The sequence below is a fragment of the Struthio camelus genome, chromosome 7 (assembly GCF_040807025.1).
Source record: "Struthio camelus isolate bStrCam1 chromosome 7, bStrCam1.hap1, whole genome shotgun sequence".
Classification (NCBI taxonomy): domain Eukaryota; kingdom Metazoa; phylum Chordata; class Aves; order Struthioniformes; family Struthionidae; genus Struthio; species Struthio camelus.
Window position 1 is genome coordinate 27228330 of NC_090948.1, and position 24633 is coordinate 27252962.

The following is a 24633-nucleotide window of genomic DNA, read 5'->3' on the forward strand; positions in this document are numbered from 1 at the left end:
ATCAAAGCAAAGTGGATGCTTTGTGATTAGTCTCAAGAAGATCACAAGATTTGGTCCAGAAAACATCTTTAGATACTTATCCAAATCGATCATTTTTTAAAAGTTTTTTTTACTTTACTCTTAGGATAGTAGGGTGAAAATATCAGAAAATCAGGCTTTCATGAGAATTTTCACTCATCCAGAAACAGCAAAAAACAATCTTTACAGCTTTCTTTTCAAGCTCATAAGTGTATTTTAAACAAGAACTGGAAGCTCTGGAACATGCAAAGACTGAACAAGTCCATCAAAACCCAACAAAGATGTAGATATTGTTCATGTTTAGAATAGGTGACCATTTCTTATTTCATACAGGTCAGCTCATCCATCTCTCTTGACAAAGCCTCAGAAGACCCACAGCATTTTTTCACTGTGCATGAAATATCCAGACAAGGAGTCTGGGGACTCATATGGTTTCTCAAAAAAGGTAAAGGTAAACCTGGCACCTCAAGCTATAAAGTGTCATCGGACCTTTCAAAAGCTTTGTCAAACTAAATAATAGAAATTATATGCTAATTAAGATAGATTTTTAAGTCACTCTGAGAGAAAACAAATTGATTGCAGGCTAGCTTTGGTCCTACTTTTCTCCCATGATCTTACCCCTAGGTCCGCAAATGGCCCATCATACAAAGCCAGCTGTGCAACTCGACACCTGTCCCTGTTTGCAAGTGTCTGGGGCGTGCTGTAACCTCCCCTCAACGCATTCTCCTCAGCAATCAGTGCTTCCAGCTCTGGTGTGGCTCCTCCTGTTACCAGTGTCCGTATCAGTGTGAGGATATTGTCATTGAAGTATGTCTGCAGAGATAAAAGAAAGCTCTTTAAGCAAACACCATTAAAGTCACAACTGAAGACATCCAAATTACAACTTTTCTGGGTTTCTGCTGTTTAAAGTTCTTGGCTGTCTCTTCAAATAATTTTATATAGAAAGTGAAAAGACAGCAGCCTCCAATTACTCTATTTTCTTCTATCCCATTAGGCTCCTATACTAGATCCTTCCTTCTAAACACCAATTCAGGCTGATTTTTATTAAAGTACAAAAATTTGAATGATTTATGCTTCCTATAATTGGTGTTAGTAGTGATGCAATGACTGCTTTCCTTCTCATTGCCTTCATGTCTAATAATGGGCTTTAGAACATGTAATTGTAAAATTCAGACCACATTTAAAGCTTACACAGGCTAGATTGCCTTTTTACTCCTGTCACCAATTCATTGGGGAGCTGCCTTTGTGCTGCAAATGTCATTACTTATTACTGTGGCTGGACTCTAGCAGTCTAACCGATGTATTGTACTAAACATCTTATTACGAGATTTGACAGTGTTCAGACATAAGCATGTATCAATTAAACATCTTGAGTTCATTCCAGATAAATGTATGATGAGTTTGGGATCCTGGTGGTCCTTTTAAAAAACTCTAGGGTATAGGGTAAGTGTGGTTTATTAGGGAAGATTTACTCCACACTGACATTTTGCCAGCATCTCTAGCGTTGCTGGTCTGTCAGGCAAACAATGGGCATTTTAAATATTAATTTAATGCCAGATGAATGACTTTCAAGTTCACTTAAAAGTATAGCGGTGTAGTTCAGAGATACTCAGTTAAATATCTGCAACGTAAAGTATGCACTAAGCAAAAAATAATGATCGCCAAAAAAAGCAGACACCATCATTTACAATGTCACTAACATCTGGGTTTTCAGAAGCTTTGTAAGTAGGGGGGACATATAAGAAGAAAATGAGCTGACTAGAGTACACAGGAGTCATGTTACTAGATTTGTGACTTCTGTTGAAATTAGGACTTAGAACAAATGTCTGTAAGCCAACCACGTAATAATGACTACTGATTTCTCAAATGGTGTTTATTGTGCAAAGATTTCAGCAATACTTTTCAATGAAAGTCACTGCTCTATCCACATAAGGTAATTGTATTTAATAGATTGGTAAACTGAGGTATAGGTTGAAATGTTTTATCCTGGTATTAAAAAGCAGAACCGGCTCCCTATCCATGTTACTTTGATACTCTTTCTTTGTATAATGAAACTTCAGTTTTATTGTTCACTTGAGATGACAGAAAAAACAGGAGAAAATGAATTCTAAGTTAAAGGCAATGTTTTTCACTGTTATACAGAAGTTTCATAACTTCAAGCTTACCACTTATTTACATAGGCACATACTCACCATTCACCTGTTGACTAAATACAAATGAGAGGAAAATCTTGTTATTATTATAGGTGCCCTAAAGCAAATATTTGTATCTCATCAACTCCAATTATTTTAAATTAGGCTGAGTAAAGCACTACATATTGTAAAAACAAAGTATACTGTAAAGAGTAGTCTGACATTAGTAGAGGTTCAGGACGAATCAGTTAATCTGAAATAGCAGCTAATCTAAAATCAGCTTTTACATATGTGGATGCACTGCGCCTATGTGCAACAATTCAAACCTTTCTTAACATACAGAAAAATCAGTGTAACCCATTGCATAAATGTAAATCAGGAGTGATTCCATGATGTTTAATGGGAGCTGCACAGGTGAAAGAGAGAAGACAATTAATTAGGCATGCTTTTTGTTCCTCCTTTCAACTAGTTCTTCCTTGACATCACTGAGGTGAGAATCAGGCCCTCTGGCAACTCTGCCCACTGTGCTATGCTTTCCAATATGGGAGTACTCAGAATCAAAGAATCTGCATTACATTTAGCCTTTTTTCTTGGCCTTTGTCAGTATATACAATATACAACTCAGATCTGAAAGGATTAGCATAATTCTTTTGCTCCCGTAGTTAAGCAGCGGTGTTACTTAACACAAGTTTCATGGATCTTAAACTGAATTTTGCCTAGATCTAGGGGTTGGAGATATTGTGACTGGAGAAGATGGAAAAGGCCTTTCAGGAAAAATGTGGTTCATCACGTTCCATATGGTACTTTAAGCACACATCTTTAGGAAAGCATATCATTTTCTGCAATAGTACCTTTTTTCACGCCTTCCCAATCTCTTATTCAGCATTTTGATTACCAGTCTTTGTTCTTCTCTACGTAGTGATGTTTAGTACTATTTTTAAATACTATTCTCAGTTTTGTATGATATTTTTTCTTATTTCTATATAAATCAAGATAAAGGAACATGAAAGAAAAGTAATAGATAGCTTTACTGGTGGATTTTTAAAGTCTGGTTTATAATCTTATTATAATGAGGCCAACTATGATGAGGAACATTCAGCTACACTAAGACTGATTGATGCTGGTCTCTGTAAAATGGCCTGTTTTTATAGACTGGCAACTTGCAGTCATTGGTATAACATGGAAAGACTAAAGCTGTACAAATAATTTTTTCACTCTTTAGGAGATATCATTAGGCCTAACATCACTCTATTCCTAGTCTCTCTCTTTACTCCATAATGCAAATTACAGCTGTAATAGCCAGAATCCAAGATTTCAACACATCTGAATTTTGTACTGTGTAAGAGCACAATTGTCCCCTATTGTAAAATCAAATGTAGTTCACTAGAGTACTATCCACTGAGAAATTACACTGTTGCCATATTGCTCATTTTACTGCAGTTCTCATATTAAATTGAGAAATAAAAGCATTGGTAAAATAATGCATCAAGTCAGACACCTGTCACAAGCTCATTAATACAAAAAAAAAAAAAAAGAAAAGAAAAAGAAGAAAACCCCAAAGTGAAAATAAGAAATAATGGGTCCAATTCTGACTTCTGTCAGGTGCTAACATGAGTAACTCTGGGAGCCATACCCTACTCTGAAACCGATGTCAGTGAGGACAGAATCAGGTCTATCGTCAGTGGAACAAAAAGCTGTCAGTGGAGGAAGGCCTCCCACTGCTAGACAAATGTTAAGGCAAAGCTAAGACACTTATTAGCAAAGGAGGCAACATTTATCTTGGAACAATGGCTTAATTTGGGTTTCACACCATGACTGATGTGGATGTCACCATTTAATCAGATGGATGAGTGCAGCCAAATGACAGTTTTGTTCATTTGTCATCAATGAATGAAAGATTCCAGCTATCAGAATGGACTGCTTTGGCATCGCAACCAATCAGAAAATGCCCAACCATACGCATGAAAGGATGGGTGAAAAGGAAGCTTTAACTTGGCATCTTTTGCTAAATAGGGTTGCTTCCTCCTGTACTGATATTTAACACTCCTCAGGAAAAAAAACATCCCTCCATTCTTTCAATTGCCATGAAACTCAGACCAGACTCCGCTTACTACCTCTTACCAGTCTGGGATTGGGGGGCACTGAAAAGCTGAACTAGCTGATATCCATTTCCTTTGGAATAATAATACACTAAAATTAATTTGAGAGTGATCTTCTACTTGCTCTGTGGGAGGGTACATGGCCTGGATATGCCAGTACCTATAAGAAAGCAATCTACAGGATGTCTTTGGAAAGGTGCTGCAGCACTTAACACAACAAGACACTCTCCAGTAATGACAGGGAATTCTTTTTGTTGGCTGTAAAATCATAACTGAAGAAATACTTGTTTGCTATTGCCATACCACACACTGGACATTTGTATAACATCTTTATAACCAATACCCAGAATGAGAATATGAAATAGGTACAGTTTAAATATTGAAAAAAAGAAATGCATCATAGACACTAAAACTGGGTAAATGACAAGGACATCCTGACATAGATATCTGAGCTAGCAGTGCCACCTAGCCTGTGCTACAGAATTATAGTGCAGCTCTTTCAAAGTGTAAATGTTTCGGGGATGCTTTCCCATTTGTTCAATCATTTTTAAAAGTATAATTACCAGAGCGCTTATGTTTTGCAGTCAGTGCTGTCAAGCTTTTTAAACTAATTGGTCTTTTACAGAAAATTTAACTGAAAATTAGCACATCTTTTAATAACATTGCTTTAACTTTAATGACACTTTGCTTTTCATTTATAATTACTCTAAAATTGTCATTTTCCAAGTCATATCTGCCTTTGTTCATGTTTACTGTTTTCTTTTTTTTTTATGGATTTCTTTGAGAAAGCCCCTCCTCTGCCCCATGCTATCATAGTTTTTTAACATCTCTTTCCAACAAATATTTTAACTTGCTTTTCTTTTTCAATAGGAGAGATTGTGTTGAATGAATACTGTTTGTTACAGGTGAATACATATCCAAAGATGAGAAACTACTAAGCTAGTATCAATAACTTCTATCAATAATAAATATGCCTTCGAGACAGAGTCGACAGCAGAAAAGAAACAACAGTGCAGTAGAGTCCCAAAATATTGTCCAAATCTAGTCGATATGAACTAAGGAAGACGAAAAGAGGATGACTGAGACACTTGCTTCAAAACTGTACTATGGCTCCAAACCAAAACTGTAATGTAGACATAACTAAAGGCCACCATCTGTAGTATCTGGCATGCACATATGTTTTGATTCACAACACAATTCATGTGAAAAAGAGATGATGACCTCTCTTCACACAAGTAGAGTTCACTTAATGTGTACAATCGCTTTCATACAGTTCTATCAGTGTCCCCCAGTGCTCATACTTAGAGCATGTATCTAATACTGTTCATGGCTACAGGAAATTACAAGCTTAAAACAGAGTTGATGCTCTCTGACATGAACAGTTAGCACAGAGATTGACACATTGAATTTAGGTCTGGCTTTCAAGAGGGAGATGCAACATTTTTTGGAAATGATAATCTTTCAAATTGAATACAAGACTTATCAGTTAAAACCTGCGGCCAACACACACTCACAGTGGTCCTAAATAGCTCATTTTCTTAAAGTCTCTACATTCAATTGAAAGAATCCTGGTTTATGCTATCAAATTATTTTGAAACCTAAGAGAAAAGTGTCTTCTCCTGACTACCTGTGGAACAGATATTACACTTTCTTACTCTTTCACAGTAATTCTCATGGGAGAGAATGAAAAAGGTTTATTTGCTTACTGCACTCATGAGAGAATCCAGCACACTGACAGCAAATGCAGTTCCACATGCAAAGGGCTGCGTGAGATACAGTTCTGTGTCTGGGTCATCATCATCATCTTGGTCCAAGAACTGAACATTTGAATCATTTACTGAAATAATAATAATAAAAAAAAAATCATAAGGTGCTTCTGGGTCACCAGCATGTGACCTTACATATTACACAATCAGAAAGAAAAAGAAACAGCAGATGTCTGGAAACACAGACTTGTGTCTTTGACGTCACTGAAAATGAAATCAACATGGATGTGAAAATGTGCATTTAGAAATCTGTTGATCCTTATCTTGCTCGTAAGAGGGGACTCTCTTGCTCTTGGGAGGTGACTATCCCTTTGCTGTAAAAGTAGCTTCGTGTCACCAGCTGCTTGCACTCAAAATGAGATACATAGACCTTTCCTATATATTGAGATAATCTTGATATTGGTCAGAAACAGTGGCTAAGGTTGGGCGGATGTATAGTAAAATGTTATCACAAGACACCAAGTCAGAACCCTGTTGTAAGACTAAGCCTGTCCATAAAACCCTGATTTAGCCCACAGGCATCTTTTAGATGTGCTGCTGTGATTCTTACTGGAGTGGTGTTAATGCATTTACAGCTCAAAAGAGGATAAACTGTCCCTTTAACATGCATCTATCTGAAGGATTGAGCAGTACTACAGCTATTCTCTTGCAGCAGTACCTTTTACTCAGATATTTTCCTCCACACCCTCACTACCTTAGCCACAAATTGTACATTAGCCACTGTGATAAAGGGTCTACATCACGCTGTTTTAAAGCCTATATAAAGCAGTATTTGTCATTTAGACTTTCTCTAGCATTCAGTTGCCACATTAAGCTCTCTGCCTCTACCCCTCCACTACAAATGGTTCCTTCCTTGAGATCAGTTTATCAAGTGAATGATATTTCATGAAATATTTCATTTCCATATTAGTATTCCTCAGGCATGAAAGCACAGCCTGCTTAGTTATGCCATCAAAATACCCATTTAACTTACTAAATGACAAATTAATTTCAATTTCTGTGCAAGGAAGGAAAATCAAAAACTTTTTCAGCATTTGCAAATTTATACATTGACTATGTTCCTGTTCCCTGTGGGACCGCATCTACTGAGCCAGCCCTGGAAGCTTTGAAATCAACACGAGAGCTGCTGTTGACTTGAATAGGTTTGGCTCTGGTCTTAGTTTAGAAGTTCTGCCTGCTATTCTGATTTTCCTTCTTGTGCACTTTCATTTTCCATCTACTTCTTTTTCAGTCTCTGCCTACATAACACTACACTTGCCCTGCTTAGCTTACAGAATATGAATAAATATGGATAAAGCCTCACAATAACCCTTGAACAGTATATGGCTATGATCACACAGAAAGCCAGTAGCAGAGCCCAAGCAGGATTTAAAATTCCTGCCTCCCCACTCCCTGATGTAATTCATTCTAGCAAACACCAATATCTACAATACTTCTTTCTTTGTATTATGGCTACCAATTTATTCACCAGATTCTTGAGCAAAATAGTATTTGAAAGCCTGATGTACCATTTCAAATGTACTTTCTGAAAAGCTTGTGCCTTAGTTTAATTTGCTAGTTGAGAGTAGGCACTATTGACAGTAGCACTCTTTTTCCATTTATATCTGGCAGACTAATACCCGACTCTGACACCAACTTGCTAGCTGTGGGTGGTGTCAGTTCTCAAGGTGCTACAAATCTGATGTGGATTCTGCAAGTGCAGTTTTAGCCTCAATAGCTTCCTGATGCAAGTTAGCCTGCTATGATTCCTATGACAGGTCTCTGGGCTAGGTGGAAGAGGCTTGAATGTGTAGTGCCGCATCACAGGAAGTGCTAATCCAATACTGCTGGCAAACACTCCCAAGATCTCTCTTTATGGAGGGGGAGCAACACAGAAGCTTGGCTACCCTTTTACAGCTTCAAAACCTGAGCTTCTGAGAAAAGGCCTATGCCCAAAAATAAACAAATAACTTAAGGGAAAGTATGATACTGGGGGTTCTTTTCTGATATCTTTTACTTCTTCTTTGACCTCCTGTGAGAACTGTTAAGGCATGTCCATCACATTGACAATAGGCTGAAATAACAAAAAAAGAGAGATTGAGAGAGAGAGAGAGAGAGAAAGAGAAAGACAGAAGGAGAGAGAAAGGGCAGGTACCCAGGCCAAGGAAAATGAATTGGTGAGAAGGTGCTATGAAAACAGCCGGCAGGTCAGACGAGTGTGATCAAAGGTTTACTGATGCTGCGTGAAAAAAAAAAAAAATCATTAAGAAAGGCCAGAACAAGACAGTCAATTTCAACCAGAACCACAAATAAAACACATTCAAAGCAGTGCCATGAGGGTAGCCCCTCTGATACAGCCAGATAAATAAAGAAAAAGCTGATGACAGTAAGAACAACAACAACAACAGAAAATAAGACAGTGATGTGAAGGAAAAAGGCACTCTTACCCAGTTCAGTTATCATTAGAATGTGGGTTCCACTGTTTTTTTCCTGACTGATTGAAACCAAAGGCAGAAGTTTGCCAGGCTTAGCTAATAAGTAAAGTATTTAGGGGGGAAAGAAAGTACAGAAAGAGAATAAAGTAAGGGAAAAAGACAGGTAAGGCTCTAAAAAATAGAACTGAAAAAGAAGGACAAAGGACCACAAATCAAGTTTGTATTTGCCGTGAAAAAAACAGAACAGCTTCTGCACTTCACATCACACCACTTGACAACATAAATACCCACAGCTAGAGCAGAAATCAGAGCCTGGTTACCTACCATCATCGCATTCTCAAGGGTAACAAGTCTCATACTATTATACAGAGCTTGGTTACACATGATTAAACAGTTCTGGACCATGAAGAAATAAACAAATGGCCTCTTACTATTGATTAAATGCACAGGAAACGTCTGCTCATACTTACTGCGGGTTTTTTCTTTTTTAACCTTCATCCACAGAACCCTGCTTATTGGTTAGAGTATATAAAAAAACATCTTGTCTGATATAGTGTTTATTTAAGAAAATGGAGAAAACCCAAAGGAAAGAGATAAATATATTTGAGTTATTCATATAAAGTAAAACAACTGTTACTAATTTTTCATTAGTGAGAGCAATCTGAAACAGTTAACTGAAGAGAAAACATAGCAGTAGAAAATATGGAATAGGTAATTTTCCTGAGACTGCACAACAAGGGAAGCAGGAGAAAGATATGGGAATGTACATGAAAGGATATATGTTAGCTTTTCTTACCGAGCTCTGTTATAATAGGGATGTTGGCTCCTGTTGTGATGGAGGGTTGACGTAACAGGCCATGGACTGGACTGTTATCTGGCGATGACCTATCCATTCCTGGGGGTGTAAAGCCTAAAAGAAAAAGAATTGTAGAAAAGGTTTACAGAGGATAAACTATATGTGTGTGTGTGTGTGTGTGTGTGTGTGTAAGGAATGCAATGAGGTTTTTTAGGCTGATACAATGACAGAAAGAAAAATATCAACCAACAGCAAGGATCTTCCTGTTTGCAATTTTTTTTTTCAGAGAAGCACACTAAAAATCTGCCATTTTTTAAAAAAAACCTGCACTTTATTTTATGAGCATCATCCTTCAAAAATATGCATGACACTTACACTATATGCTATCTGGTAGCTATTAGAGAAGCTGAAATTTCTTCTGTTACCCCAAGCCTGGGTAGTATTTGCATCAAAACATGCTAAAACCTTCAATGGAAAGTGTAAGGCTTATTTATATATAAATAAAAATCCTAAGATTTCTAGTTTTAAGATGTTTAATTTTTTTCTTCTTAGTATTTCAAATAATCTTGAAACAAATAGCTTTCCTTAAACTTCACATAACATTTTAGAGAGTGTTGTTTGTAAACAGTAACAAAGCACTAGAAACTAATTGTTTTCATTAGGAGGTTTTAAGTTTAATCAGCATGCAGGATTCAAAATTTACTAACATTTTAAAAATATTTTCCAAGAGCAGCACAACCCATAAAAAGTTTTTGCTTTTCATGCATACTTTGCACAATCTGTATTTTCACGAGTTTTATAATTATGGAAATACTGGGGGATGGAAGGACCCATTCTAACAGGAAAAAAAATGGATGGAAGGACAAAGACAGAGATGCTCAAATGGCATGCTAGACGGATGCTTGAAAAGAAACTAGAAATAGATTTATACCTTTGGGGATGTATAGGAAGCAAAGGTGGGAGAGGAAACATATTGGTAGGAGCTCGAAGTAAAAAAGATCTGCAGAGCAGCAAGGTTCACCTCTTACATAACTTGTGTGTTCAGCCGATTCTCTACATAGCTTGAAATGGAGCTCTTGACACTGAGCACTCTTTAATTTTTTTTTTTTTTTGGAAATAAAAATACTCAGGCAAGGCCTTTTGGAGTTTGATTGTAAGTACTGAAAAACAGGTAGTTATACAGAAGCTCATGCAACAGTTGGCCTGGAAATTCATAGCTGAGAATAATGTGCCCTATCTCCCTTTTCCATTAAAGTTGTAGAAAGTATGGAAATGTTTCTTTAATATCCTCATTGTAGAAGTGATGGTGAAGCCAGAGTCTGACTTTTGGGTCTTTCATCTAGACCCATGTCAAGGCCATATTTTTAAGCAAATATTTGTTTCCTAGAATTAGGAATGAGCTAAGCTTATTTAAATCATAAACTGCTGAGGAAACATTGATTTTTTTTACCACATTATGCCCAAGTTCTTTACTTCACACCCGACATCCAAGGACAGATTTTTGACCCTCTGTTATAACTCACCTGAACTACTTTTGAATTCTCCGTATGCCACTTTTAAATCAATCAGAGCCAAATTCATCCCTGATGTAACTTCATTATCTTTTTGCTGTGTGGAAATTGTTTCACTGAGTTAAATTCATTGATGCATTCATCTGTTACCAAATTCAGAACAAGATGATATGATATTATCTACTTCACCTTTCTTCAATTTGGGGACTAATTAGCATACCAGGAAATCTCTAAACAAATCTGTAGTTTTTAAAATATAACACTGGTTCTTATCTGCTCTGTGGGGGATTTTTTTTTCCTAATGATAACTAGCGTCACTATCAAACTATCCTTAACAGGGCAAACTATAAGGACCACTAGATATGTCCTTCTTGATTTAATAAGATTTGAATTTGTATTTCATAGTCAGCTCATTTCTCCCTAAGTTTTGCTGTATCAAATATAAAATGGATATCTAGTAATACTAGAATCACTGAGAAATTCTCCTATTCTTGAAGAGAGACGTACTCTATCCTCCAGAAGATCCCAGTATGAATTGCCTTATGATTATTACAAGAAAGCTAGGTACAGCATGAGGATTGTAAGGACAGGAAAAATAAAAAGGGAGGGGAAAAAGTCTGTGAAGGAATTCTTTAGGAAAAAAGAAGTGGATGTGGTATCCTCAATAGACTTGCAAGACAAAAACTTTGCCACAGGCAAATCTATGACAGCAAAGCAATTCCATTTAATATTACCACTGCACAGAAAATCTTTAGAATGCAGATTTCTTAGAAACAATTGGAAATGCTGACATTGTTAACAGTTGGTCATTTAACAGTACTCACTGTATGGGACCTAATTCAGTAAGACCAGCATGGTAACAGTGACTTGCATTCCCAACTGATTTCTATTTGCAGATGTTTGCTTGCGTCTGGCACAGTAAGCGATAGCCATTTTGGCTCTTTGATTGCTTACTTCTGACTGGCAGAGACTGGGATTCCTCCAACTCAAAAAGTGAGTCTAATGGAGTTCCTTCAGCTGCCACCTCAGAAGCTAGAGGTAACCCTAACACAGTTGACAAATCAAAGTGGGACTCCAGGCCATATTTCAAATGGAGGGACCGCTGTCTGTGGAGAGGTAGAAATTAATGTGAGACTTCCTTCTGCAGCAGACTCCAGGGTTTAAATTTTGCATTCTGTGATGCTACAGGAAAGGCAAGACAAGGCTTTTGTCACACTGCATTATAAAAAGCTCAAGTAGCTCTTGAGCAGTTTAAGTGGCAGGCCTGGTTCGGTCCTCCGGAGAATTACAATACAAAATGGCAACAGCAAGACTTTCCACACTCACTTGAGAGTAGAAAAATGCTAATCTTGTTCCCATGGACCCCGGTGGGAACATCCTTGTAGGCCCTCTTTCTCTCTTTTGCTGGAGGATTATCTCTTCCCATCTCAGCATGCACTCCCTAAAAACATTTTTTCAGTGAATTAGGCTATTCAGATGATAGAACACATTGGTATTTCCCTACCAGCTAAAAGCAAATTGAAGAAAGTTGGCCTAACTGTTTCTAAATGTTTAAGTTCTTCTTGCCCTCCCTCTGCTGCAGTGCACACTCACACACACACACACAAATACACATTCTCTATGGAAGGCTATTTGCAGCCACCTCTCTCTAACCCCTCAAATATTTGTCTTCCTAGGATGGTGTTCGACGATTGAAGTAAATGTGGCATTTCTGTCAGGCACAGACTGTCAGGAGCTCTGTAATTGCACATTGCACACATAGTGCATTCAGTCTGAAATGCAGGAAGCATGTTAAAGGGATTTTGTTTTCTCCTTGAACGAAAAATAGAGTCATGCCTTAATATTTTTCATCCTATGATCCTGGAAGATATGAGAAATCTCTACTATTTTAATTTAATTTCCCTTAATTCAAATGCCTCTACAAATCCACTTTCTAAAACTATCAAAATCTGGGATTATTTTCAGGAAAAGGAAAATCAGAGCATTGAGGGATTTTCTGTGCCTGTTTGGACTCACAAGGCACCAGGAAACTTAGAGCCACGTTCCCTCCTCCCAAATCATAACATAAATCTTATAGGCTGTCTATTTTTTAACTCCAGAAGAAAAAAAAAAAAGTACTGGAAAACTAACCTGCTTTATCAGAACTTTCATTTAAAGGCATGAAAAACTACAAGTGACAGCTGTGCGGATTCAGTGAATGTGACATTTTTGAATTTCTTCAACTTGACAAGTAAACACCTTAAATCGGTAATGCTATATGCATAATACATGGCCTCTATTTTGACATCCATCATCAAATGCTGACTTGAGAAAATACAGGTTTGTACGTCAAGGAATAGCACCCATAAAGCAGGGAGAAATTCAGGTCACAGGGTATTAGGAAAACTCTATTTCATTACAGAAGCTGAAACAAGCTAAGGCATCAGATTTAAGATCCATTTTCAGCTGTGAAAAGATTCAATTCCTCTGCACTGAGCATTCATTTAGAAATGACATGCTTTCCTCACCGTCTCTTCTCATTTTCCTTCTCATATTCCATTTTCTCCTTCAGTCCCCAAACCTTGTTCCATTAACGCTCATAAAAATGGTAAAACAGGGCTGATATAGTTATTGTGATCTTCTTATAACCATAGTGTCTCCTTTGCTCAACAAACTGAAGGAGCTGGGGCTACAATTGCTTAACAGGTTCAACCTCTGGAGTAAAATTCACACGGCCTATGCAAGCCTGAGCACAGTACCTGTGTAAGGGAATATAATGACAGTTGTGTGCTTCTGAATAAGGAAATTCTCATTTGCAACACTTAGGAGGTAAGGTACAGCACAATCATATGATCAGTTATATGATCTGCAGCTGCTACATCTGATACTAAACTGGCTATACTAACAACCGCTGCTCAAAGTGAGGATATGGCGTTGACTTTAACAGGAGCTAGCAAGCCCATGTCTCTCCCCCAAACAAGATGCTGCCAAACAGCAGATCAGATAAATCTTGCCTCTGAGTACAGGCTCTGGGCTCCTGAAATGCTCAGGCTCAGCAAGAGCCGGCAGAGGGGCTTCACAGCTTCTCTCTGGGCACCAAGCACCCTGGGTGCACCTGCACACCAATGCAACTACCTGCTGTGAAGGAGTCTGAGCTGCCCGCAGCCTCTGAAGAAAGCAGCTGCTACCACATCGTGATTCTGTACAAAGAAATACTTCCCAGCTTCACCAGAGTAAGTGAAACACAATCCATCAATCACTCTAGAGGTAAGATCCCACCTCTTTAAGATGCTCTCTGCTCTGCAGAGCTACAACCTCAGAGAAGCTTCCTCCCAGCCACACATGCTCTTGCTTCCAACAGATACCAGGCACCCAGGTGATACCCTGCTCAAGCCCTACTGGCTGTGAGTCGTCCTCACCTCTCACAAAACACTGCCTACAAGCTGATGACCAGTATTGTGCTTCCAAGGAGACATGCCTCCTGAGGCAGACTCATTCCCAGTGCCCACAGGAACTCGGGGGCAGTAGCTCTTGCTCAACAGTAACACACAGGCAGTCTAGGAACCACAGTGCCATTGTGATAAAATTCAAAATTAAGAAATGCTGGTTTTGCTCCTTCTTTACCAGACTGTTCTGAGTAACATTCTAAGAAACACAGAAGGGCCTGCTCTGTGTAGCAGTAAATACATCCTTTTAGTTTGCTGATCTGCCCATAAAGGTTTACTGGGGTTTTAATGTAGAAACAAAATTTGGGTCTTGGATGTGCATGCTTGTGTTCCATTGACTTCACTAGGACCCTAGTGGAGTCAACGGCCATTCACTAGATGGGCATACACAAAAGCAGATTTTTATGCTGTATTTATTAAAAAACCTTGCCATTCTGAAGGATCATAAAACACTTCAAATATTTTTTACCATATAGATAAAGCCAATCATGCGATTCAGCACCTACTTCCTAACACACCATACGGGGTTCTCTTCTCTTCTCTTCTTTCTCTCCTCTCCACTCTTCTCCTCCCCTCTGTACTCTCCTCTCCTCCCTTTCCTTCCTTTCCTTTGCCTTGCCTTCCCTTGCCTTGACTTCTCTTTCCCCTCCCTACCTTTTCCCTTCCTTTCTTTTCCTTCTCCCTTTCCTTTTCCTTTCCTTATGAGAGTGAAAGATGTATGTTTTATTAAACTGGAACTCTACATAGGCAGAATGCAGTTTCCCAAACTGAAATGCCCTGAAGAAGTTGTGTTCTTGTCATTAAAGTGCCAGGTAAATTGATTGTGCCCTTTAAACAATAATGCTATTCTAGGGAAAGGTGCCATGGGATTCACTGGGTAAAGTATACATATAAAGTCCTCAAAAATGTAATTTAAAAATCATACACACTGTGTACTAGCTCTGGCTCATCTGAGAAGCATGAAACTGATCATATTTTGAGCATATATGAATACCATACAAGTATTGTGAACTGCCAAACACAGCCCCCACAAGTTATCATGCAAGAACATGAAACAAAGATTTTCATTATGCAGAGCCAGACAAAAAGAAATAATTCTCTTATGATAGGACCTCACAGCTATATCCCTTTGCTACTGTTTGCTGACAACATCCATTAATATTCCATTGAATTCAATGGAATGATAGACTCTACCTGTTATTCTCCAAAGCATAGCCACTTGGGTATGACTGCAAAGTTCAGTAGCAGTCGTGCAGCTAAAGAGCTGCTGACATTCATGGGAATCTGTTACAGCCATTCAATTTAGAAACAATTCTAGCTTCAATGTCCCATTTGATCTGGGACAGAGAGTTGTATTTTGGCCTCAGTATCTGGAAACTCTAAATTCTGGTTTCAGTTCTGTCTTCTACTATAATTTGTGTCTAAAGATCTAATAATCTCTTGGAGATTACTTCTAATAAACTCTTGGAGAGAAGAGGAATGTGGGAGGCAGACTGACTGTGAGCTCCAGCTCTCTCTGAGACTGGAGCACCTTCAGAGATGTTCTCTTCAGTGCCTGGGCCCAAAACCAGGCCCAGCTAAAGCTATAGAGAGTGGAAGGTGAAGAAGGATAAATGTCTCAATTGTAACAACCCCTTGAATGCTGTGGGAGTGGAGCAACCCCTGAAGCGCAGAATGCTGAGAAACAGCGTTAAAGTGAAAAGACTCCCATCTTCCTCCCAAGCAAGCACATCTTCTTTAATGTCTGTTAGTTTCCACACTGTTGAACTGAAGAATCTTCATAGTGAAAACATTCAAACCAAACTTCTTATGAAAACATGGAAGTGTGGAAGCAATGCTAGTCCCTGCTCCCCAAAGCATGAGAACTGTTCCTGGGTGTGTTACTGAGCACACATGCTGGAAAGGTAAAGGATTTATAGGTCTACTACTTGTCCTACTGCCCTAGTGAGGCAGGATTCAGCAGTAAAAACAAAGATCAAGATCAGGATTGGAATTTCATCATCTCAAAGTACAGGAATGAATGATATCAGGTTGTTTCTATTTTCAAGTGTGAACAGTGTAATGTTAGAAATTGTACTGTATTTTAATTATAGCAGAGAATCATGTTTAACTTTGGGGCTTTTGTTCACAGGTAGTTGCATGGGTCTTCTCCTAGTCTGAGCCTGTTTGAGTTTCACTATCAAATACACACACAAATATTTCTGTAAACAGTAAATAGAACTGGCCAGTATTGCCCTGACAAGAACTTCTCATACTCAGTGGAATCAAGAACAATTTTACTGAATTTAAGTTTAAATTTAGTAAAAGGAAAACAAAGTGAAATTTATTTTTTTGTGTGTTTATCCTTACTTTTTCAATACTACAGCAATTTTATAAAGCTCTAAGCAAATTTTTCTCTAGGTTACCAATTTATTTGGCCTGACATATCTTTTTGTATTTTTCAGCCAATACAGCCAAGAACTGGAACTCCTATCATGCAATACAGCTGTCTTGTTTTACACGCATCCGTCTTGGGAACATAAAATGTACTACAAGAGTTCTCTCTAATCAGTGTCTTCTTATTTAGCCTCTAGTGCATAAGCAAACATTCTGAAAGTGTAAAACTTAGGGAAACAATTTTTTAGTTTTAAAAACACTGTACATCACAGAAAAGAGCAAATCACTAGAAACCTTTGAAAGCCATGAAGGCAGGCATAATGGTCACTGTTAGTGACCATTTAAGACCAAGCATAATTGATTGGAGCTTTTAGGCTATCATAAAGGGAAATCAAAGGTTAAACTAAGAAGCTCTGACAATCATCCATTGTGCAACAAGAAGAAGAGAGAGACCATCATGAGTTCAATATCAACTACTGATAGTTAGCAGCATTCTGCAGCTGTCCCTAAGCAACTGTTTATTAAGCCATCTCCAGATATGGAGAGATGATTGGGTAAATGTCGAACTAAAAAACCCTAGCATTACAGTAAAATGCAAAGAACTTACAGAATGCAGTATTTTCCAAACTACTTCACACTTCCCCTATTGCTTGAGATGTGTTCACATTAATTTTATGCTAATTACAGACAACTGGTCTGTGAATATTTTAACTCTCTTCAACGTACTGTGTACTTTGGATTTGTTCATTTCTTGTTTCACTTTTTAAATGCAGTATCTTTTATTTTTTCCCATCTGCTCTTTTTCCCCTTTTCCTCTCTTATTATCATGGTCCTCCATCTCCAAAGCCTGGTACTCCTGAAAAAGCATTTAGTCCAGCAATTGTCTCTAGCTTTTCTTCTAGTGGATATTTATTTCTTGGTGGCAAGTTACTGTTCATTCTTTTTAGTGGATCACACCTTTATGTATAGCACCTGTGCCTAATACTACTCTCCACGTACTAGAAAAAAGTAGATTGGCATTAGTTTCTTCTCATACACTTTTTTTTTTCTTTTTTTGGTCAGGAAAAACCACAAGAGCTATACAAACATTTGGAGAAATAGTACATGTGCTCATTCAACGTTTTATGCATCAGCAGCTATCCCAAATGCCACTTTTTATGGAATATACTTAAATTCATAATAACATGAGAAATTTTAATTCGTGCCTTTTCATTCATTTTAATTTTAATCTTAATATTGAAGGAGTACATTTTCTGAATAATACCTACTCACAAAGTTAACTTAAGATAAGGTCAAGTCTTTCTCTATTCAGTCATTAATCAACCTTGCATATTTAGCCTTCAGGTAAAAATAAATAAATATGCTGAATAAAATTTAGCAAATAAATTAGTTATATTATCTAGTGCACAGAAACAGGTATTCAAAAAGTACTGACAAAACTGAAATCTCACGGCCAAAAATGATGTATAAGCATGTTAGCTGAGACTCTATATTATGCCACTATACCCTATGTTGTATCAAGTAAATTTTTTCCTTAGTGCAAAAGGAAGAGCAAAGCCAGATGTCATAGAGAGCAATCAATACAAATATTTTGATATTATTTTGATAAATAAAAGAAATAATGTTGCTCAACACATGATTGGCAACTATTGAAACATAAATTATACAAATTTCCTGTTGCTGCTTATGGGAAAATTATGTAGATTAGAATTTGATTAGCTTTATATCATGAGACTCAATTTGGACTTTAATCTATTAAGCTCCAATAAATGAGGCATCTGAATAGCTCCCTGAGCAGCAACAGTAATAACCACAGCAGTCATTTTTTGCAATATATATTCCAACAATTTCTTTAGCAGATGAAGTTAAGAAAATTCCACATCTTTAAGTACAATTACTTTGTAACTTTTACAAACATTTCAGGTGTATGCAGTGAGGAAATGAATCCATACAAACTGCTTAAACAGACATTTTGTGATCATCAACATCTGTCACTCTGTTCTAGTAATATTGTTTTTCCATCAGCTTAGACTTACTTATGGTTGACTTCATGGTCAGTGTGGGCTAAATAGTGCCAGCAGACTTGTAAATTAAGCTGGAACTGAGCTGGAAACCTACAGCAAAATGTCATTAAGTTCTCTACAGGCTGGGTCAAAACTAAAATCCCACATTCAAGGCTGTCTTGGGGATCAAAGATTTGACTGTGGAGGTTAGGGCCTCATTTTATCAAAGAAATCCGAACTGGACTCCCAGAGCTGAGCTCAGAGATGAGTTGGATTCAGATCAAGACCACCTCTAATTTATATGGCAGCTATGCTCCACAGGCAGGCCTACTGCACATTTCCTGCAGTCTAATCTATCTGCAAGTATCCAGAATCTCTTCTCCAGTCTTACTCCATGCTGCAAAAAAGCCATTCTTGGCAGAGCCTGCCAACTAGAGAGCATATTGTGCTCATGTTCCAGTTCTGTCAGAATTCACCAAATCTCGTCACAACTTTTTTATGGACAAAACGTCGTGAAAGCGCATAGTCAAATGACAGTGTCCAGGTGATTCTCAAAGATCAAATTTGTAGTTCAAAAACTACAAGGCTTGATTAAATGCTCAGAATGAAGGAACATGAATTGTATGTTTTTGTGTGAATATATTTTAAAGAGAGGCTTAATGGAGTATTTCCTTCTGGCATTTAGGCTTTCAGCATGCCACTGCAAAGACTCTCCATGAGCCAAAAATTTTTGACCAGAACTCCAAATTGAATGCCCTGAATAGGAAAGAAAAATGAATTCATTTTGTGTGCACTCAAATACTCCCTTATGTAACACACAAAGTACTAGAGTAATGCTTCTGTTGAAGACTCCTTAGTAGATATTATATATATGAAAATGAATATAAAATCTTTCTGAACTATGCCACACTAACTCAACCAACTCTTGTGTAGAAACCATGATAAATCACTTGCCCCAGGTGCAGTTACCACTGTAGGGCATGAGAATTCCCAAAAGATTTATTTTTTGTTTCTTTAAAAAAAATCCTCCTGATCAGAAAAGGTAGCTTACTAATTCTCTGCTACAGTTTATTCTGAACCTTGCAAACACAATATGGTGCCCAACCTAAAATGGGGATAAGGTGCTGAGGTATATTTTCAAAACACTTGGCAACTACATCACTCCAATGGTACAATTATTTGCTCTTCAGAAGTGTCTTTGCAACAGGCCTGTATAAAAAACTTCTCTATCACAGACAATAAAGCAAGTTAGAAAGCATTATACTATTATATAAAAATAATATATATATATATAGATATATATAGATATATATAGATATATAAAATAAGTAAGAAAACATTATAATTCAGAAGGTACTTCCATTAAAAGAAATGTCAATCCACTGACATGGAAGTTCACAGGCATAGCTAATATGCCAACCCAGTCTTATACTCTGTTCAGCTCAGAATCTTATCCCTGCTTTATATGTCAAATACATATTATGCCATATTCTATCCCTGGTTCAGTATAGGTCTACCAAATGTTAAATGGATTAATATGTTGCAATTACCCCTGATTCTGACTGGAAATATACAAACTATAAAGGTTTCCTTTTTTTAAATTTTCTTCTTTTTTCAGATACAAAAAAAAATCCAAATAGCAAATGCTCAGCCATGGAAGCAAGAATAATCTGAAACAGCTCTCTGTTGCAGATTCTTAAATTGTTATAGACGTACCAGTAGCAGTGTATTAGCTACTAAAACTGATAGACACCACTGCCTGAAAAATAACACTCCTACTGCTGGTGGCATCCAATCTGTAAAGTCTGGGAAGCTCTGCTTCAGTCAGTACAGGCTCCAAAACCAAGAAGCCAGAAAGAATTGCCACTCTGGGAGGAGAAATAACAGATAATTGGCTCAAATGTAACAAGTGAAAAAGAAAAGTAAACACAAAAGCCAGTGAGGTACTGTCTGCTCTTAAGAAAAAATGGACTTTCTGTTGTTAAGTTTGCACTATTTTGGCTCACAGCTTTTCCCCCCTCTTCATTGAATATTAATCTTAGAAACGTAAGTAGCTCATTATCATGATGGAATGACTCAAATTACTTTATTAGAATGTGCTTTAAGATCCTTATGAGTTTAGCTTATCTCACATAGTTCAAATGTCTTTTTAGATTTAGAAAAGTACCAGCAGAAGTGTCTCTACACCAGCTCCACGTTTATTTTATTTATATGAGATCCAATAATCATTTCACTAGAGATCAGGCTGGTAAAGACAATGATAACAATAAAAGGTAATGCTTTATTCTTTAAGTAGTGAAAATTAAGTGGCAGCAATAAAATAAATGCCATGGTAACCAGTACACAGTATAATCATGCTGAAAACACCTTCCAGCAAGCAATTTTTGAGGTTTTGACACCATAGTTGATATTAACTATTCTTTACTGTCGCTTACACAGCTATATACTCCTATTGGGTTTAAAAATCGTATAATCTACTATTAACATTTAAACAACTCATATCAACTTAGCTATCCATTATGATTTACTGGAGAGGTAAATGGATTGATGAAAATTATTTGTTTGCTTGCTTGAATTTCAGTAGTACCAATGTCAGTGGAAATATTTGTCTTTTCCTTCTAATACTTCTGAGTCTTCAGTCTATATTCTTGTTATTTGATAGGATTCTAAGAATAAATATGAAAAATGAAATGTGGAATTTTGTAGAAAGTATGAGGTACTTGAGGAAGTTTGGATCTGTGATTGGTAGCGCCAATCTGAAAGGTAAACCTGCAGATAAACGTTAAGTTCTAGTATAAGGTACATTACACTAAAATGTAAAGTATCGCTTTACATTTCACATCACAAAGTATGTTGCCATAAAAGACAAAAAGCTAAGTTAGAGGAAGAATGTGGAACGCAAAAACATTAAACCAAACTCAACACAATTACAGAATGGTGACAAAAAATTTCACAGTATATCTAAAGATATATATATTCCAAATTTTCAGAAGCTCTTTGTCTAATTCAGTCTACATCTATCTCACTCAAAATGGAAGATATGTACAGACTAACATGGTTTACACTGCTGCTCAAGAATTGAACTAAGATTTAACTGATGAGATAAAAAATTATAACTAAAAGAGTCTTCAAATGCTTAGAAACCTAGGATTTACAAAAGTAAGGTTTCTCAGTCAAGAAACTGGAATCAGTTCCTTCTTGCAAATAGTATTCTAAAATACCTTGTGCATCACAAGATACTTTGCACAAGCACTTGTTGACTTTTTCTCCTTACAAGCTCCCCATAGCTCATCAGAGGGTAGCTCCTGCTCGGAAACATAAGGGGATGTCTGGAGTCCTATGGAGATAAGCATCAAGAAAGTACTAGTCCTCGGAGGAAAAGCTCAGAAAGGGCCTGCCTCCTACCTCCCTTCTCTGGTGTGCAAGGGAGAGCAGACAGATCCTATATCTCCAGCTCATCCCCAGGAAGGAAACGCTTTAGGCCCCTCTACCTTGTTAATTATCAACTTGGTCTCTACCGCTCCTTGATGAGAGAAACAGATGAGGACACTTCTTCCCCTTTCATGAATTTTAGGTTCTCTAAGCTCAACAACACTTTATAATGAAATTAAAAAACAAAAAGTCTGAAATTTTAATCAGCTTTTAGTCAAGCTACCTCAGGTGCTACACACTAAAAATAAACAAGAGGAGTTGGAAATGGAAACATTACTTTACATGCCATATTTCTGCCTAAGAAAATGTTGTAAGTAAGACTTGAGATCTGTGATTAATAACTCTGTGAATGTCACACTTTAAGGAACCCTTTTCAAGGTTCTGTGCCAAAAATCCCTTCCCAGTCTTGGGATAATACTTTTTTATGGACTCTAATGAAGATTTGGTACAAACGGGTAGGTAAGGACACTAAATAGGATATAATAGAGTCTCTGAGATTGATCTGTTTGCGTAGGCACACACTGGAAACGGTAAGGTTGCTAAATTGGAGCTATATGGAGAAATCTTTCTGATATTTATCCTTTAAGAAAGAGATCACCAAAGCATTATTTAAGGGGCCTGTCAAACACTGATTTCAAGCCAGGATAGATTAGATAAGTCAATTTAAAACAGCTGAACTTACTTCTGAACAGTTCACAGGTACTGTTGTAGGAAGGTATCTTTTTCATACACTACTTAAAACAGGAACAATTCCAAATTCCTGAGGATTTACAACAATTACAGTTTCTAAAATACATAGCTTAATATTCTAAACAAAATGGTGCAAAGGTTTCTGAAGTTAATCTGTTCATAGCAAAAACTGCTTTTGAGCAAGCTCAGACTTGTGACCAATGAAATACTGAATTCATTCTTAATAACATCCCACATAATTGTAGCTTTATTAATGCAATCCATTCATCCCCAAAGAAAACCAGAAAAACTCCAGGATTTTTTCAGCACCCATGACATGTTCTGATTTCACTGAAATCTCTCTCATTTTTTTGGAGGAGGGGTTCTTTCAAAAATGTATGGCTATCCCTGCCTACACTTGGAGACTTATTCTAGGTCCCAGAACAACTGGGCTGCCATAAACTGAGAAGAAATATTAAACCCTCTGAAGACATCCACTATGAACTAAATAAGTAAATGCTGTGAAGGCATTGTTGATACCACCCTGCCGATGTATTTAAGCAAAAACTCTGTAAAATCAAACTTACAGAAAATATACATGCTGTTAAACTGGAGAAATACTTTGCCTTCCACTACTAACCAGTAATCACGCTCCTGTATTAGTATTAGAGTATGTGACACTTAAAAGTTGAATACAAAATTTAAAACAACAGTCAACCCTGAAATCAGTATGAGAGCTCCAATCACAATTATATTTTCACGGGATTTATGTTAGAGGTCTATGGAAAGCTTGCAAAGGATCAGGTATTCCCTATGATATTACAGAAATTTTATATAAATATAATATTAATCTTTTATCCAAATATAATATTAATCTTTTATCCAAATAAGTCTGCAGGTAAACTCCAAGTAACCGTAACACTATTGGGCCCCTTGAATAAAAATAAATCACAAATAACCAGGCAGGTACAAAGTTTACTCTTCTTCCCTCTTCAATAAAAAAATCTCACCATCTCATTTCTAAACCACAGGGATTTACTTTTTCAAGTTTGGTTTGTCTGATGTTAACAAGAAAAACTACAAAATACAAGTATTAAGAACACAGCAAGTATTCATTCGCAAATGATGGCAGGTCCGCAGTGCAGCCTGCATATCCAACTCTGCAGATGCCGAAAGGTTAGGAAGGCTCTTGGTAACAAGAAATTACCAATGGTTTTTAGAGACTTCCTATCATGGAAAGGCTGGTCTCCCTCAAGTTTATCCATGAGAATCAATGAGTCCTTCCTGAATACCAACTATTTCTAAAGTTTTACCCTAAAGTTGTAAAAGTTTAATGGTAGTTCTACAGCTCACTAGTAGGTGTTAAATTCCTCTTCTGCACTGGGTATCACAGACCAGGATTTAATTGGAAAGAACAAAGAACTAAAATCCAGGATTCTCCTGTAGCCTTATTAGACGGGTGGATTGTGCTAGATGTTGAAGTTTTGTCTCTTTTTGGCCTTTCACACTAAAGACCAATACACTGACACAGATGTATGTCCTATAAAAATATCCTTTATGCATATAAATAATCATTAATTAAACAAACAATAAGTACTGAAGCAAAGAAAGATCCCATAATTATGCTCATGAGGCTACCTGCTATGGTATACAACTTTCAAAGTATCTTGTAATCATGTAATATATTATCTATATGTTCAATTTTCTTGAAGTTATCTTCATAATCAGGATGCTATCACAACTATCGTGGGCATTGGAACTATTTTTAATTTTAATTTAAAGAGCAATTAAAGAAAGACAATGGATACACAAGATAATAAAGTAAGCGATTAGCAGCATGCAAATGACACAGGCTTAATGATAATACCCTGTTCTATTCTCCAAAGGACCTGTGGGGAGAAACCCTTCCTACATGTGGTTGTTCAGCTAATGTGCCTCAGCCTACAATTACAACATTGCTGACACCATTAACCACTGAAACAACATCACTTC

The 24633-nt window shown here is 37.1% G+C and overlaps 1 protein-coding gene across 20 annotated transcripts in view; it reads right to left on the minus strand.

The window, feature by feature from the left end:
• The window catches only part of KCNMA1 (potassium calcium-activated channel subfamily M alpha 1), a 527317-nt gene that overhangs the window by 16399 nt on the left and 486285 nt on the right, over window positions 1–24633 (minus strand). For 13 of the 20 annotated variants that reach the window (XM_009672399.2, XM_068950513.1, XM_009672382.2 and 10 more), the window contains 3 exons: window positions 9226–9339; window positions 5956–6086; window positions 637–831 (listed from right to left, as the gene is read on the minus strand). In XM_009672399.2, the coding sequence (XP_009670694.2) occupies window positions 637–831; window positions 5956–6086; window positions 9226–9339 (440 nt within the window). Of the gene's footprint in view, window positions 1–636; window positions 832–5955; window positions 6087–8441; window positions 8526–9225; window positions 9340–24633 lie in introns of all 20 variants that reach the window. The other 7 variants (XM_068950515.1, XM_009672389.2, XM_068950512.1 and 4 more) reach the window with 1 other exon arrangement.